The sequence below is a fragment of the Botryllus schlosseri genome, chromosome 14, assembly GCF_051294905.1.
Source record: "Botryllus schlosseri isolate E-star chromosome 14, Bs_hap1, whole genome shotgun sequence".
Lineage (NCBI taxonomy): Eukaryota > Metazoa > Chordata > Ascidiacea > Stolidobranchia > Styelidae > Botryllus > Botryllus schlosseri.
This window is the reverse complement of record NC_137249.1, coordinates 7,831,670-7,850,210: the sequence shown is the minus strand read 5'-3', so window position 1 is coordinate 7,850,210 and position 18,541 is coordinate 7,831,670. Positions and strand designations below refer to the sequence as shown.

General features: G+C 39.8%; 1 protein-coding gene across 4 annotated transcripts; it reads left to right on the top strand.

The window, feature by feature from the left end:
- The first annotated feature begins 182 nt into the window (after window positions 1-182).
- On the top strand, window positions 183-17,220 carry LOC145455117 (uncharacterized). 4 transcript variants are annotated; one of them, XM_080333070.1, is made up of 8 exons: window positions 184-549; window positions 753-973; window positions 3,230-3,407; window positions 8,509-8,704; window positions 9,955-10,150; window positions 13,665-13,787; window positions 13,878-13,959; window positions 15,573-15,693. In XM_080333070.1, exons 1-7 carry the CDS (start codon window positions 468-470, stop codon window positions 13,947-13,949), a joined length of 1,068 nt encoding a protein of 355 aa, XP_080189196.1. In that variant the 5' UTR covers window positions 184-467; the 3' UTR covers window positions 13,950-13,959; window positions 15,573-15,693. The 4 variants fall into 4 exon arrangements, with proteins under 4 accessions (XP_080189198.1, XP_080189196.1, XP_080189197.1 ...); XM_080333069.1 differs by lacking the exon at window positions 13,878-13,959 and adding an exon at window positions 16,939-17,220 and having other exon boundaries at window positions 188-549; XM_080333071.1 differs by lacking the exons at window positions 13,665-13,787; window positions 13,878-13,959 and adding an exon at window positions 16,939-17,220.
- Window positions 17,221-18,541: the final 1,321 nt, after the last annotated feature.

The window sequence follows — 18,541 nt, the reverse complement described above, 5'->3', positions numbered from 1 at the left end:
TTCAATTCGCCTGATTTCATTCATCGCATGTTTATCTGGAGAGAACGAGTGACACAGAAAAGGACCCCAGCCCCCCGTTGCGCATTCACAACTCCCCGATCCTAATCCAGCCAAAATCCTCAAATCCGTTTTACTCAAATTCATCGTGTTCATCTCTGATTGTAATCAGCGTAAACATAATCGGCTCATATTACCCCAAATTACGTCATTGTAGGTGTCGTATCCAATGTTCAAATTGCGGATCTATTTCTATCAAACCATGCCTCACGGGCAGTAGGCTATAAAGTAACGGGTTGAGCGCCAATTATTATGATAGTGACTTTATAGAAGCTGTTGAATATTTATGGTTCATGAAATAAATGATATTCTGAGTATATTCGCCAAGTTCATTGTAGCAGGCGTCCGATAGGCCATTCCCCCGCCATAAGGACTTCAAGAGTATAAAAGGTCTTTCGAAGAGCTTCAAAATGGAGCTACAGCGAATTGATAATTATAACGCACTGACACTAACAATTGCGTTGGCTGTATTGGCAGAATTTAGTCTTACAGGTAAGGTTGTGTAGGACCACTGCACATTTATTATTACAGCCTATCATCAGATATGGACCGTCGAAATTGTTCGACGATTGGTCGGGCGCTTCATGCTTATCCGCAACAAGGCAAATGCTGTTATTCTATCCAGAGTGATGGATTCGAATGTACAATATCATTCGCTGAAGATTTCTTCGCTCACAAATATGCCTCAATTTCAGCTTTTGGGTGCTCGAGAGAAATTTCTTCGAGATATGGAATATTTTATTCATTTCTGGATTCTCCGTATACCAAGTCACCATCAATTGCAGAATTGAAGAAACATCATGTGGATCGTGATCAGGACTGTATTATTTCCATGGATATCAATTGGGATGACGACGTAACACTACAGTTTTCGTCATTTTCATCAATCCAATATCAATATCCTCCTATTATCCGGGTAAGGATAAATACTTATGGTTGCATTTAAAACAAATGGTGTTTCAAAGGCCTTGAAAAATCTGTTTTTTTAAGTTGTAATATTATGTCATAATTGTGTAAATACTTTCCAAAAAACATGTTGTATGAGCCTACGGACAATTTCCACCCGATATAGCCGACTTATATCGATATGGGATGGTTGGAACCCTTAAAATAGTCGGTTAAACAGCAATAGTAGGCTACATATATTTCGTCAAAGGAGCTATTTTTATAGTATATTTTCAATTGTCAATGCCGATCCACTATGACATCACAATTGAATATTCGTGGCGTCATGGCTTTTGAAAAACATAAAAAAACATTTTTTAAATTAGGGCCTTGTTTTAAACATGTTTCTCTTAAATTGATTTTTGTTTTAAATGCAACCCTATGTATAATGTATAGCTATAAATAGCGATCAGCAACGATATGCCCAAACTACAAGCGTGTTATAGTAACGCTAATCTATACAATATACATTCAATTTTATTCAACATTCAAAATTTTTGACTTAAATTCAATCCGGTCGCCATATACAACTCCAGACTTCATGATTCAGACTACATGAAAATAGATAAAAAATGTGTGAATTGATTTAATTTCTTCTTTTCATCCATAAATGTGAAAATAAAATATCCATGCGCAAATTATTTTATTAATATGCCATAATCGGGTTAACGATACTGAATTTTCTGAAATTTCATAAATTGTTGTAATATGCTGTTGACCAAGTTCTATAGGCCTATAGTTAGGTGTAGGCCTACTCAAGAATGGTGCAGATGAATCCTCTGGTCCAATAAACACAATTTCTCTATATAGCTAACTCCCATATATTTGGTTTGAAGAAGATATATAATATTTATCCTAGTAATCGCTTAGTGTTCGGCATATTGAATCATATCACGGAAAAACTTACTTCATGTATATAGCCTACCCTACACCCAGGGCCGTAACAGCACTTCGTCAGCCCCCCCCCAAAACGTTGGTCCTGGGCCCCCCATAGGGTGAGAGGCTTCGCCCCCCAGACCCCCCCCCCCTCAGGCTATACGCTGTTTACCGCTACGTATCTTCCACAATAAGTGTCCGTTTGGTGAATCAGCTTTTCTATCCTTAACGCGCGAAGCGCGAGAAATTCCCAATATTCATGACTGAATCGGTCAATATTATCGGAAATTGCATATATATTGCTATCAATTTTTATCCTCTCCCTGCTCACGTAATCAGATTTACCGGTAGAGCTGAGTGAGGTGTGTTGGGAAAGGTAGGACCCCTCAATTATAATTAAACATCTCCGGCGGTATTGTATACCCGTTAGGCAGGAACGAAACATCTACATTATAGATGTACTGTTTAGTGAGCCAGCGCTAAGCGCACAAATTTGTGATAATTCATGATCAAATCGGTCAATAAGATCGGGAATTTCATGTATATTGCTATCAATTTATTGTCCTCTCTGCTCGCGTAATCAGATTTTGTCTTGGAAACTGTAGAGCCCCTAAAAATAATAATTAAACATCTTCGGGCGCGGGAAGACCAGTTGGTATGACTTCGTTACATGATGTTATTTCGTCACCTCCTGTCTGCTATATCAAAGATATAGAATCGCCCAAACGTACTAAAGTACTAAACTAAAAGATCACACGATTTTTCAAATTGGTATTTCTTCACTGGCATATAATTTTCCCTGCGGGTTGGTATTTGTCTTGTGAGGTTCAGATTGCCAAGACAGGAACATTTAGGCGCCAGTCATTTAGGCGCCTATGGACAATTAAACCAACATGTATTTTGCATATGAAACGAAGTTTTCGGTCAGCAGAAGAGCGGTCCTTTTCGGCCCAGGTTTTCTCACTGCCTATATCGTTCTGGCACACTTCTCGCAGTCGCATGTTACATGGCCTAAGACTTTATACGTCATGGTGCGTCGTCGTGGCGAGGTAATGGCCAGCGCCGATATGTCCATTTCTATAAATCCTGCGATTTTTATTTTTGAAGAAGAGTACCCAATATGCAAGATACTTGGCAACTTGAAATCGCGCGAAGCGCGAAAATTTTTTGAAATAGTTGCATAAATTTTCAAAAAATACTCTATAATTTATGCTAATTGTCGAAATAATTTTGGGCCCCCTTCGAGCTCGCCCCCCCCCAATTGGGGGTTTGGGGTGCGGCAGTTACGGCCCTGCCTACACCTAAATATTAGTGCGTATGAATAAAACTGCCTTCTACTTTCTTCGTACAGATTATCAGGTCAGCTGACGACCAAAATCAGGTTCAACCAATGGAGGATATTGAGATAAACGGATTAAAGAGAATTGTTATGTCCGGAGATATCACTCCAAACGTCGCAATTATTTACAGCAAAAGACTTGCAATGCGTTCCCCTTTCGTTCTTGTGTATACAGTAAAAAAACGTCGAGGTATGTATTGACATTTATATCGGTGTGTATATTTGAATCAACATCAAGAAGGTTGGGATGAATAGGCAGTTCCATACGGTGTTGGGAATTCGAAGCGAATCCAGGGTGAAACAAAGCCTCTACAATGAGGACCATGTTCATCAGTGTACATAGGCGCCGACTTACGTGGTGGCGGCCACCTTGCAAGAAATGCTCAAACTGTGACCAGTGATTACTCAGGCGAATCGATGCTATACCTTGTTGAGACGTTTTCGTTTTCGATACGCGCGTATGCCAGGCGCGTATCCACGGGGGTTTCGGGGTTCGAATCCCCCTGTTTGAAACGTGAAAGCCCGTCATTTTGAAAGGACCATTCTCACTCTAATATTCAGTTTCAATTCAATAATTGTGTTATCAGTGTTCGCGCAGCCGATTTGCGAGAAGCAGGTTGTCAATTAGTGCGCGTGTGATGATATCCCGCTGAGATGGTCGATAAATTAGGTCAGTCATTCCCGTGCGCGTGGCAATCGTCGCTTGCCTGATTTATCGCATCTCGATAATATGCATGATCCCGCGGGCTTAAACAATCGCATCTGCAATAGGCGCAGTTCACACTATACCATCGCTTGACGGCGCAATCGCATTCTCATTGGCGGCTTACGCCTGTTGTGCAGTGCACGATATCATCGCTGGCCTACACGATAGCATCTCTATTAGGCCTGGTGTGAAAAATATCGTTGATTGCCTACCTATCGCGTCTCGGCCTCCTATCTCTGGCTGGTTTCAAGACAATCTGGCCGAGTTTACACTGATTAGTGATTGTTTTATGTCATATCGATGAAAGAGCGACATCACTAAACTGAATAACATCGAATCGCAGCAAACAGACTGTAACGTGCGTAATCGATTTCCGCTAATACTTGAGCGTAACCATCAAAAGATCTGTATCATGGCTTGAGTTCTAAATGACGATAAACGTCTGAACCACCTGAAATCGGTGCCATCAGGCTCGAACATTTTGATTTGCAAAAACTTTCGCCAGGAATGCATAATACGAGCTCCTATTTAATTGTTCACCCGAGACACGGGACTCGCTAATTGACAGCACTTCCGGAGTCTTTAGCAAGCTTATCATACGCCTAAAATCGCCTCAACAAGAAGAGAATATATGATCGTCACGGGGCCCCGATCGTCATTTACACATGTACTTACCCGAATGTAATTGATCCGATATTCTGTAAATTCGAAAAAAAATCCATATCCCGCTAATTTACCGACTGGCTACGCGCCTAGCGTGTGCTGAGAAGCACCATCAAATCATAGATGTCCTCTCCCAACCACGCGCCCAAATAGACGTTCTGCTTTTCTAAAATCTGAATTATGTGCGCCCATATTCGTTGACAAAACCATTCTTGAGCTAGTTAGCTTCGTGATAGTCTTGGAAATCGGAATCGGAGCGGGAAATTGAATGGTTAGTTAGTGGGTGCCTGCAAATTGGAATTAATATCTGCGCATATTCGTTTCTCTAACAAGGCTTTGTCAGTAACATTACTCGGGAAATGCAGAAATACAGCTTAAACACCGTTATAATGAGATAAAAATTATTCCGACGAAAGCTACTCAATATGGTGTCAGACTCAAAACCCATTCGTGTCGATACTGATTAGAATACACGCTTTCTCGTTTGCCGTCATCTATATTTCTTGTTGTCTGCTTGATACATTCGTATTCTGAAATTGTTCCACAATGTCGTTTTCAAAGTGGTTTTTTCGTTATTACCGTGCAGTATACCATGCCAGTGTGAAATATTGATGCATCACGAGATTCTGGGTGGAACAAGCTCTGAATTTATTCGATTCGTTTCAACAGGGAACCTTCTATATTCCGATAAACTTGATTGCTGGTCGTAATCGTTTCGAGAACAACAATATCGAATTTTAAACTATTGGTCATTTGGTAGACAGTAGGGCTGGGCACAATGATTCGAGTACTCGAATCTGAATCGAGTATTAATTTTCATGATTCGAGTCGAGTAGTACAAGAAGATTTTTTCGAGTACTCAAATTATACGTTACTCGCAACTGAAAGTTAATTTACTTCCGAGAATTATAGTTTTGATACTATTTTCCACTGAAACCTTGATTGGCCGCCTCGCAACATATCAGACATAGTACAAATCTACGAACGTTACAGGAAATAACACATTTCCGAAGTTATGATCATCTAACAACATTGTCAACAAGTGCAATGAAATCGGTATGGTCGACAAAATACCAAGGTATCTTTCATGTGACGGATAACAGGCATTATGTTCTTTGTGGTGCCATAAAAGGTGCAAATTTGAACTTTGACATATTACATTGCGTTGTGACGTCATAATGAGTGATACTCGAATACTCGACTCGAAGCGTAATACACGATTCAGAATCGAATCACTAAGGTACTCGATTTTGCCCAGCCCTAGTAGACAGTCGATTTCTCTTGATAAAATCGCGGCATGCGCCGGGAACTGGAATTAATAGAAGCCCAGGGGTGGCCAACCTGCGGTCGTGGAAAGGAAATTCGCGCGGCCGTCAACACGTAATTCAATTAGTATGTACTGGCGGCCGTCGATTTTGATGCGTATAATAAGCCGATATGAAAACATATATTAGTTCGGAATTCACCGGTAATGGGCAAGGACAGCTTAATATGGATACTTGCCTGCGGTCGCATGCTGCTCAAGTAATCGAAATGCGGCCGTGAATAGCAAAAAGGTTGGTTATCTCGGTTCTATAGCCCATAGTCGATACATTAAATAGGAAATAGGACGTTATATATTGTTCATGTTCAATTGTTCATAGATCTATTTGCAACATGTACATCGATTTACTCCAAAAATGCTTCGAGAACGTAAATCGGGAAATGCACCAATGCCGCCAAAATCGCTGTTTTAATCTGCAAACAATTGCCGCGATGCGAGCTACTCAACGCGAGGCCAGAAACCGCAAAAGACAATTGCTGATTGGCCGGGCGATTTCGCGTTTGTAATCATCATTATTGTCTGTTTGTAACCTCATATTCGAGAGTTGTCGTGAGTTAGCGTACTTGCAAGTGCGTAGTGCATTTCGTTACTCACACGGCGCATTGAGCGTTAATAACATTCACACAACTCCAAATTCTCAGTCACGTAAATTCTAATTTTTCCGTCTGACGGAATGCATCGTACATCGTCGGACGAATGATCGTGCCGTTTTAAGATTCCATTTAATAACTCGACTTCATGGTTTGATATTAATGAGTGCAGGGCAGGACTGTAACAGACAGACTGTAACGTGCGTAATGGATTTCCGCTAATACTTGAGCGTAACCATCAAAAGATCTGTATCATGGCTTGAGTTCTAAATGACGATAAACGTCTGAACCACCTGAAATCGGTGCCATCAGGCTCGAACATTTTGATTTGCAAAAACTTTCGCCAGGAATGCGTAATACGAGCTCCTATTTAATTGTTCACCCGAGACACGGGACTCGCTAATTGACAGCACTTCCGGAGTCTTTAGCAAGCTTATCATACGCCTAAAATCGCCTCAACAAGAAGAGAATATATCATCGTCACGGGGCCCCGATCGTCATTTACACATGTACTTACCCGAATGTAATTGATCCGATATTCTGTAAATTCGAAAAAAAATCCATATCCCGCTAATTTACCGACTGGCTACGCGCCTAGCGTGTGCTGAGAAGCACCATCAAATCATAGATGTCCTCTCCCAACCACGCGCCCAAATAGACGTTCTGCTTTTCTAAAATCTGAATTATGTGCGCCCATATTCGTTGACAAAACCATTCTTGAGCTAGTTAGCTTCGTGTGAGTAAAGTGCGTTTTAGTGCGACGATGACGTCATCGATATGGAACAATTATGACGTCACAAGACTTCGCCACCTCGTACAAAAATAAAAGTCGGCGCCTATGTCAGAGCAATATTGTTGTCATCAGCCATCGACAACTTTCGACGCAAATAATGCGTCGTGTAAATCTGACATGGTTAGGACTGCATTTAAAACAAATGGTGTTTTAAAACACGTTGTTTAAAACATGTTTTAACCATAGTGTTTTAAAAATATTCCTTTTATTTTTTTGAAGTTGTACAATATGCCCTAATTGTGAAAATACTTTCGTAAAAACATGTATTATGAGCCTACAGACGATTTTCACCCGATATAGTCAACGTATATACGATGTGGAACGGTTCGAACCCTCGAAATCGTCGTTAGTTCAACGGTTACGGATACAAATACGGAATGAATATTCTGAATTTGATGTACGCATATAACGACGTATCTGGTTAAAGATATTTTAGTCCGTTTATGACAGGGGTCGGTAGCCATCTATGTCAAAGGAGTCATATTTACTTAATGTTTTAATTGCAAATGTCAATCCATGGCGACGACACTATTAAATATTCGTGACGCCATGGCTAAAGGTGTGTATTTACACCCGAACGGCCGAAAAGGGTGGTATACGGCAATACAACCTAACTCAGAGAATTATATCGCGGTCATTAATCCTACGTGTTCACGTGATACATTCCTGCGTGATATGAATCTATAATTTGGATTAAAATGTTGTACTCGATTTATACCGCGATACAAGTCTCAGAGGTTCTCGGTTCGTGTGGCATGGGTGGTACACGGATAGAAATGCACACTCTTTCACTGTTGTCTTGCACGAATTCAGGATGAAAATATAGGTTCACTTGTAGGACATATAGGTTCTTGTATATGTTAGCAATATTGTAGCAGTTTGCCAACCTTCGTGTCATCACCGCTGGTGCAATTGATATTTGCATTGGGGCAGTTCGGCAACCTTCGTGTCATCACCTGGTGCAATTGATATTTGCATTGGGACGTAGCCTATATGACTTTATCGGTCACATATATAACCACTCCCGTGCATGTGGGCTAGATGCCCGAATTGGCCATTATGTGAACCGGGTAGAATTTTCACTTCTAAAATGGGGTCGCGCAGCAACAAAGTCTAGCATACCATTTGCTCTCGTACGAGATGACTGCTTCATAGTATTGATCCATAAGCGCATGTTATTGACCATCACTTATGCTGTCGAATCTGTTTGTTTAGACTTGACATGTCCGGATTTGGAAAATCACTTCTCGTTTGTTGCATGCAGCGGCGGGAAAAGTCTCGGCTCGAATTGCACGTTTTTATGTCCAAACGGCTACTATCCCTCTCCGGATTTATATAACACCTACACAAAATCGGAAATACTGAATACATTCCAATCATCTAGCAATGGCGCCTTTTTCAGTACTTGCAGGTGGGCATTAAAATACACCGCACATATCTACTATCTGCTAGACGCAGCTATTATAGAGGTATGGTAGTCAATGTTCCCTCTAAACGGCGCACGTGCGCAAATGCACTGTGCTGACACGGTCTCTGCGCACAGAAAATCTAAGCTGCGCACAAAAAATCCGAAGTGATGACCTTTTTAGTCGTTGCGCACTGTTGTCCAAGGGACCGCGCAGTGAGTTGGAGAGTGCGCGCAGACTCGCCAAAAATTATAGGGAACATTGATAGTCCATGAGTTGCATTTCATACAGCCAATCAAAGGCCCAAAAGACTGTTCTTGATATGCGACTGTGCGTGTGAATCCCATCATTAAGGTTGCGTTTGAGACGAGAAGTGGTATAGAACAGTCCTTTTATCCTAACATAAGTAAGAACTTTATTTCGTAGCACTATCTCGAAGGCATGAAATGTGTGTTATTTTGCAAAACAGGTCACACTATCATATATGTTAGTGAGTGATTTGTTTGATACATCTTTCCTGACTGATTTGATCAAAACAGGCGTAAATTCATAAATTCCAGCATGTATGAATGTCTTCACTTTCACTAAGAGAGGTTTCCAAAATTTTACTCATCAAGATAACTAAAAACATATTTTAAAGAATATTTTAAAAAAGGTCATGCTTGAAACATGATGGCTTGTTATCATTTCCGCAACGCAACGTTATTTAACTTACTGCCAGTGTTGGGATGACTCGAGTCATCTTTTTCGTATGACTTGACTTGGCTCGAGTCACTTTGAAAAAATGACTTGACTTGATTCGACTGTTCAGAAATTCGTATTCTCTCCTGTATTTTGGCTGCTACTTACAGAGTGAGGATACCGTTTCTTGCATATAGTTTAGCATGCAGTTCAACATCATCGTGAGCGATGTATTCATCTCTATATTCGTTCCTCGATTCAGAATATATATGGAATCAATCAGTATTTAAAACAGCTAGAAAACTGCAATGACTTTGAATCATGCCTCGTACTTTGAAAATTCAATTTGACTCCACTACTGACTTGACTTGACTTGACTTGACTTGACTCGACTCGAGTCACCTTCGAAAATCGGTTGACTTGACTTGACTCTAGTCAAAATATGCAATGACTCGATATGACTTGTGACTCGAATTAATTGACTGATTCCCAACACTGCTCAATGCACAAGACGCTTGAGGATGTGTCGTGTATAGTTGGTATCGCCACGAAAGACATTTCATTTATTTTCCAGTCTGTCCGAAAGGCGACGACCTTCTTGGAAACCGGACTTACTGACAAGGGAGCGTTCTAAATTCGGTGTTGAGTGGCCCGATGTCAACTACTACTGGAAATGTGTTGATTTGGAGTTCGTCAGGTTTGTTTGCTTGCAGCCAGGATCTTTATCGTCGCTCACGATGATGATTTATCATGGATTGAAATCAAGTCATGTAAGATATTAGGCGATGTTTTAGTGACCACTTGAAAATTGTGGTGCAGTCATTGTTGAATGCATTGCATGCAGGGCTGTGGAGTCGGTACATTTTACCGCCGACTCCAGCTCCGACTCCGACTGCAGACATTGTCAATATACCGACTCCGACTCCCGAGTCTTTAAGCGCACCGATTCCGTCTCCGACTCGGACTATTCTCATCACAGAACCCCGACTCCAACAGTACTACAAATTTACTTCGAAAATTATATGTCACGGTGATGATTTAATGAATTTCATATAACCGTTAAACATATTTAAACATATTATTCACGATGGCATGCAAAATTGTTTCATTGTGGCATCCGGGGTTGCATTTAAAACACAAATCAATTTAAAACAAACATGTTTGAAACAACATTTTTTTATTGCTTTTTTTCAAATGCCATGAGGTCACGACGTCATAGTCGATTGACGTGGACAATGAAAATATAGAGTAAATATAGCTCCTTTGACGAAATATCTATACTATTAATGTTGAACCGACCATTTTGAGGGCTCCAATCATTCCATATCGATATACGTCGGCTATATCGGGTGGTAATTGTCCGTAGGCTCATGCAATATGTTTTTGGAAGGTATTTACACAATTATGGCATAATTTTACAACTAAAAGAAACAATATTTTTTACAGGCCTTTGTTTAAAACACGTTTTAAACAAAGTGTTTTAAAACACCGTTTGTTTTAAATGCAACCCTAGACATAGCTCTAAATACTCACTGTACATTGTACAATTACCATGGAATTATTTATTTCGAAATATCCTTCCTTTTGTCATATGTTATAAGTATAGGGCGATTTTTTTTACCTGAAAAACGAAAGATTTTTACCTAAAAATTCAAAACTATGACTTTTTTGACGTTGAAAAACCTAACTTTTACCTCACGTATGTAAATTAGGTGTTAACCGACAAAATCTTAGAATTGTACTACTTCTCTTAATTTCTGGTAGGAATTGTCTGTCATTACGAAGTAGTTAAGCCTAAGCAAACATTTTTGACTTGAAATCCGACAAATTTTTGCATGAAAAAACTATATTTTAAGTAAAGCTGGACCTAACAAGAATTTCAGTAGTTACATCGCGCATTATGGTAGAAATAATTACAATTTGTTGTAGTACAACGAAGGATAATTTCCTACATTCTCGGGTAGAAAGTGTCTGCCCTTACAAAGTTACTTGCCAAGAATGGAGAAAGAACGTTCAAGAGCAGCAGTTGTTGGCTGGCAACACTGAAGTTGTGTGTACAGTACACGGATGGTGTCACACCGTGTTGATAGGGTTACGATACGTCCTCTTTTAAGAGGATTTGTCCTCTTTTTTGTCTTTTTCGAAAGTGTCCTCGGAGGACGCCCAAATGTCCTCTTTTTTGAGAATTTTGGCTAATACTATAATACTGTAAATCAGCACCGAAGTAACGCTCCGGCGGGTATTTCGGGAGCCGAGCCGGAAATTTACCATTTCTTCAGGATTTTCCTCCGGTTTTTCAAGTCTGGAAATTTTAAAAAAGTGACCTCTTTTCAGGTTTCCAAAATATGGTTACCCTGGTGTTGCTTCATTCTGACAATTTTGTATGCATCACAATTCTTCGTCGTACGCTTGTTGATATAAAAACCAATGCCCATTGCCCACGCAGACTTGCATCAGTTAGGATATTGCGGTACGTTGAGCATAACACCATGCCAATCTATTTGTTTCATTTGGCCGTTTATGATTCACAATGAGCAGACAACAGGTCAGAGGTCTCAAACACGCGGCCCACGAGACCGTTTTGTGCGGCCCGCGACGGCATTTTGGATTTCGATTTTCGAAGTATTCGACAATATTTAGCCTCCATTTTTTTAAATTTGAGAACTTAAAATTCGCTGTAAAACTACTCCAGAAGCCAGAAGCTACTCATCAAACTTCACTATTACATCACTTTCTTAAGTCCTAACACAGTAGAAGATTGCCTATCACGTGACATTACTTCTTTATGATGGTTAAAACCAAAGAATGTAGAAGGACATTCTACATTCTTTGGTTAAAACATGACCCATTCATGATTCGTACTGAAAATTGTGATTTGTATACTTGGGCGCGACCTTTTGTACAATTACTCGAACTCGGACTCAATGGGTGATAAAGTAAAAATGACTCGAGTTGAGTCGCGTCAAAAGATACAAGCAGTGAAGGACTTTTGTGACGCGGAACGCCGTGACTTGGTACAACTACGGACGCAACAAACTATCAAACTGGTATAGAAACGCGACAGCTTTTACGATGTCCTGATCCATTTCTTCTCTCATATGGTGTCTACAACTAATTTTTTTGACAAACTATGCCGAGTACAGCAACAAGTTTACTCAAATATCTAAAAATATCATTTGTTCCGTGCCAGGCGTGAATCCACAATACTATAAATCACATTTTTACGATGCGTGTGGAATGTCAGTCTGCAAGGTCCCGTCAAATAACGTCTACTTGGAAATACATTGAATTCCCCTATTACTATAGTGCTGCGGCCCGCGGCACCATCAAAAAGTAGGAAATTCGCCCGCGAACACATTTGAGTTTGAGACCTGTGCAAATAGGCTGTCTACAACGGCAGAACGATAAATTGGGCTACAAGCTGTAAAATATCAATGATAACTTATCATTGATAAGTTCACTCACCGTGCAAACATCTACGACACAAACGAAATGCAAGTTGCAAATATTTTGACTCAGTCATTACTAACCAACTAACGCTACAATTTTAACAAAAAATTTTGACACGCAAAAAAAAATAAATCGCCCTAGTAATAAGTTTCATAGTCAAGCCGGGGATGTTATCTACTAATATCTATGTATAAATCATTCAAACATGACATATATCCCATCCTGTATATAAATAAAATGTGGATAAAAACAAAAAAGTGCAGCTATTGTGTAAGAGTCAGCAAGTTAATAGCCTCCAGAGATATACAAATTTTCTCACTTCACAATATTCTCATGACAAGCGCACACTCTCTCACTATATAATAAACGGTGGTCGGAATCAAATTTAGGGAGTAGTAAAACAGCATATGTCTCCACCGACTCCGACTCCACAGCCCTTATTGCATATTTGCATGGGCTTTAGGCTACGCTGCTATGCTTGCGAGACAGGTTCAAAAACATATGGAATTATGACAATCTTCTTGTGACGTCACAGTTCGGATGCCTCCATATTTTATGGGCGTGAACAATGACTGAGGAAATTTCCGAGAAGTCGAAGAGTATAATCGGCGCGGTATCAATATTTCGACCATTCCGCTGTATGCTGTTGTTGATCTGTGATCAAAAAAAATCGTGTGCTTGGGGCAGGGATATACAGGCAGGATATATATCCCTGGCTTGGGGTATCACTAACATCGTTTAGAAGTGTTGTGTCTGTTACGTCTGACAGGTGTAGGGCATATCACGACTGGCGAGTGGCGTTGACCGGCAGATTAAACACCAAACTATTTCCAGGTGTACGAATACATAGCGCCGAAAGATTGCTATTATCCCCAGGCGTATCTTCTTTCGATATTTGATGAAGAGTCTGACAATAATTTCGTAATGGAGACGAAAATACCTGTAGGAGCTGATGGGGTGAGATTGCCTTTTCACTAGTGTGTAACAGCGTAACAGCTCTAATTTTGCAACAAAACTTGAGGCATATGCATTGCGCTCTCATTTCAGTACCAACAAACACACTTATTCTTCACCAGCACACAGAAATACAAATTACACAAAAAAGCATCAGGACAATAAGTAAAATAAGGTTATTATATTTTTAGTTTTAGTTTGCAGGGACCATATGGTAGTCAGAACAAGGAATAACGTAATGTTTGGGGTTATTGTAACATTGGATTTGCAGGCGTGGTCTGTAACAAAGCACTTCTACTTTTACAGAATACTCAAGTAGGTTTTGCCAATTGCACTGATTACTCAAGTAGTTTTGTTTTTCGACTACCTCCACTTCTACCTCCACAGTTTTGTAGGCAAAAATACTTTCTGTTTATACTTTTGCACATTTACACAAGTAGAAAGTAGTTTTGAGGTAGATTTGAATCAATTTCCTCGGTGAAATTGTCATATAAAATCCACGTTAAATATAGCCATTGTAATACGGTAACTGAATATGACTTGAAAGATTGCACCAATGTAAACAGACATTTCGCGAGAATCAATCTTGAAATTTTGTAAGCATAGGCATGTGACGCTTCGCTCGAATCTACTCTTTGAAATTACAGACTTGTACAGTAGTTTTGACACGTATTGAAAATCGCTACTTGCACTTGTAATAAAGCTTAAATTTACGGCGTTACTCGTAATTCTACTTGATTAACATCGCTGAGTATTTTTACCCTCTCATTGTTCATTACTGCATCGCAATTCGTAAATATTAGCTTGGATTGAAACTTTTTTGTTTTAATAATACGTATGCACATTGCACACTCACAGTGAACACTGCACAGTGCACACTGTTATCGCGACAGTCAAATTGATATTGATAAGGCTTGCCATGTTAGAACAGTGTCAAATTCCTGCTATAGGCAAGTGTATGCAAACCGCACAAATGCCCCTTGATACGTTTCAGTGTCGATCTGATATCATTCGGTCTTATCGGTTGCTAATATATAGCTGTTTTGTTATCATTCGTCATGTATACATACGTCATATACGACGGTACGTGTGTTACGAGAAGCATTTATTGTTATGGCACAAGTTCGTGTTCATTTTATGTATCATTCTCCTGTATAGCCCTATTACTTGAAGCCGGCACTAACCGTAATTTCACCCATTACTCAAAATTAGAGTCGGTCTTCAAATCATGTCAGCACGTGTCGAAGGTAGAACGAAAATCGGTGGGAGCCACAGAACGTCCGCAATAAAGTTGCGCAATGGATATATTGTGACTAGAAAGTGCAAATGGTATCACCCTTTCAAAAACATTTGATGGTTAATCACAGTCATTTCATTTTATTTGAATATCTTTCAAGGCTCAAAGTCAAAGAATGTAATCGTAAATAATCGTGATGGTGATCATAGTCGTTGTCGATTACTCTGAGATTTTATATAACAGTATAATCGCGCATTTCAGAAGTAATCGTAGTCGCAATAAATTACAAGGATGCACTAAGCGTCTCGTGTCTGAATCACGCTATTGACTACAATGCCATGACAATGAAATACATGAGTGAGTGAAAGAAATTATGACAATTACAATCGTCATTTCACTACATCGTTAAGTTGGAATGTAGGCTAATCGACTATATACCATTCTTCGCGCTGTGACACCCCAATGTCTGGTCGCATCTAGCAGGTGTAGTCGAATATATAGGGCCTACGTCTCATCTACATATCGATTGTTATGAAGTTAATGAAATTTAGTTCAGTGGCATGTCTGGAACGCAAAACCAGGCTATTGAAGATGGTCGCTTAGACTGCGGAAATTATTGCAAGTACAGCACGGCGAATCAAGCACATTTACCAAAGTGTGGAAATTTTGCAAGTAAGTTCTAAACATAGCGGGACTGCTCAATGTATGCGCTTTCTGATGGAGATCGCCGTGTCGCCGAAATCTCTAATTATAGTCTTATATGCTGGTAGAATACTATTACATCGGTGTCTGTAGATGAGTACTGTTTCGAAAATAAATGTGCGACAATATAAATCAGAACAGCCCGGGAACCTATAGAACCAGTTTATGATTTAGGTTACATATAAATGTATTATAATATTGATTAACAGTTCCCAAACCCTGCGGGATGATCTTGCTAGGGGCGCCACAGCTATATATCTAAAAGTTATAGAATTTTTACCGTTCTCTCATTCGTGTTGGGAATGCAAGCACAACGGATTCTCTTAATATCAAGCCTATGTATGCAATACATGTATTGTATATTGTAAAGCCAAATTCAAAGACGAGTCTCCTCTTTCTCTCATCCAACGTTCTCGCCTAGCGTATTGTGTTATATTTTTGTCATGTTATTGAACCTCAAAAATAACGATGGCCAATCTCCTCGGGTCAGTTGGGCGAATTATACGTGGCATGCTACTGGGTTTTCTGACAGAATTGCCTTATGTATATTTTTTAAATTAAAACAATTAAACAAATCTCACTTAAAAGAGAAGATGCTCACCTATACTAAATTTGTATGACAACCCAACTAAAATTTCTTTGAACTTTGGAGACGTGGACATGGCAAAGGCAATTGGAGAAGAATTTGTTTTCATTACTTATAGATGGCCACTGCATACTATTTAAAGATATTACTTGAAAATCATATACCCCAATTCGAATTTCCTCGATTCGTTTAAGCTCAAACCTCCATCTGAACTTCAACCTGTAAGCTGAGAAGCCCTCATCCGCTCCGTGTTCTAGTTTGTTTTTGTAACATCTTGCTTTAGTGAAGCGGGCTTTTCCGCGGAGCGATAACACTATTCAGGGCGAATGACCGCAATGAATTGACAGCAAGAGATGCGTATTGCAATACCAAATTATAGTGCCGCGGTTTGATAAGTGTGCAAATTCAACAGAGACTTTGTTCAGTGTTCCCATTAAATAATTTCCGTAATGTGCCTTAGAGCAACCGGATGTTGTAATATCATTTTCAATGAAGACCTATTGTGAAATTTGCGAAATTATCAATTCTATACGGCGCTGCGACTGACGATAAGTTGCGAAGAGTGCCACCAACAAAAGCAGTTTTGAAACATGCCGAGATACAAAACATACAATGTGCTATATTTTTAGCCGCTCACGAACAAATCGAATGCCTCACCTGCAGATACACCGGCTCATCATGCGCTCAGAACGATGTCATCTGATGAAAGAATGTGAAATATATGTTTGAATTTTGCTGTTAATAGAGATTTATGTTACCATATAATATAATGTATAGACTATAGAATATTCAATCTCACCGCGTACTATACATCGTTATACTTGTACTTCGATCTGGTCAAGTAAATAACAACAATTAGACTATTTCAATAATTGCTGGTATTATATATAATATATCTTTGTATAGAAGAGGTAGGGGCGGATCCATTGTGGCGCAGCGAAACCTCAGCAAGAGAAGTGGCAAGATTAAGAAAAGATTAGGAGTGCAGTTTGTAATCAGAAACCAAGATAATGTCCCGTCGAATGTGTTGCTTTCCGTTGCATCAACACACTGCATTACGCCACCAAACTTCTAAACTAATCCGTGAATTCTATTTGTCATTGTCATAACACTATATATTACGATGGTTTATTTCGATTTGACCTGTTAGGTGGGTATTGTATATATTTCATGGCCATTTCAAGTGTATTATTGGTAACGCACCGTCCAGCAGCGCTGAGGCGACAGAACACGACTCAACTCAAACCCGACCCATCTTCCCGAACAAGTACATTTCCATGAAACGTGATACATTTTGGAGTGATTCCGGTGCCCAAACTAGAATAATATTTTCAATTCCCGAATCAGGGCGACAGTCACTTAAAAATCATATATAGCGTTAAAATTTCATTTGTAGTGTCGCAAGCAAATCAGTAACAACCGCCCCCTTTAGCTTTGTCCTCGTAAGTATAAGCGATGCGGCTAAGTACCTGTCCTAATGCTTCGGAAGCAAAACTATTTGTCCCCTCGAAACATTAAACTTGAATGATTAAAGACATTTATGGGCGCACTGCGGAAACTGAAATCAGGGTAGGAACGTATGTGCGACAGGCACGGGTCAATCAGTCATATTGATGATTAATTTCGCATTCGGTAATGGTGACGCTGCACTCGTCACTGTCACCCCACACATTCAACAACACTTTGAATCCTAGAGATAAGTAGACAGACAATATTAGGCATTTTATGCAATCATTATTATAAATATTTTATATTTGTCATGGAAACAAATTGGGTTGTGCATTACCTGCCTCCCTGGGGCTAACCACATTGTTCTAATCGAGTTTCAGGGCGTATTTAGTTTCGCGCACCGCAGTTATTTCGAGCTACTTTCTGCAACGTCGCTTTAGTAGGTAAGTCGTGGCGTTAGTGGTACAAGTGGAAAATCCGCGCCGGGTCTTGGTTCTGAAGAAAATGACAGTGCTGGGATTTTTTACCTTTACTGCTGGTTCACAGCTTCCGAATAGTGCGGTCGCTGAAAACGCACAAAATTGTTCACTTCCACAAAATTTCGATGGCTTTCAAAATACATTCAAAAACGAGAGTGGGTCAAAAGAAGATACAAAAGTACAAATGAAAGAAAAAAATCATGTTTCGACTTTAGAGAAGGGAGGTTTGGTGATAATTGTAATCAGATGTATTGGGATCTCAATAGAGACAATTAACCAATTAAACGGTAAGCGGCCTTATCGC

What these genes read in the sequence shown, in the direction of transcription:
- LOC145455117 (XM_080333069.1), top strand. Translation starts at nt 468, where the DNA reads ATGGAGCTACAGCGAATTGATAATTATAACGCACTGACACTAACAATT. An exon ending in AATATCCTCCTATTATCCGG is followed by an intron (nt 974 to 3,229) that starts GTAAGGATAAAT and finishes TTCTTCGTACAG; the next exon opens with ATTATCAGGTCAGCTGACGA. An exon ending in TACAGTAAAAAAACGTCGAG is followed by an intron (nt 3,408 to 8,508) that starts GTATGTATTGAC and finishes CTGTTTGTTTAG; the next exon opens with ACTTGACATGTCCGGATTTG.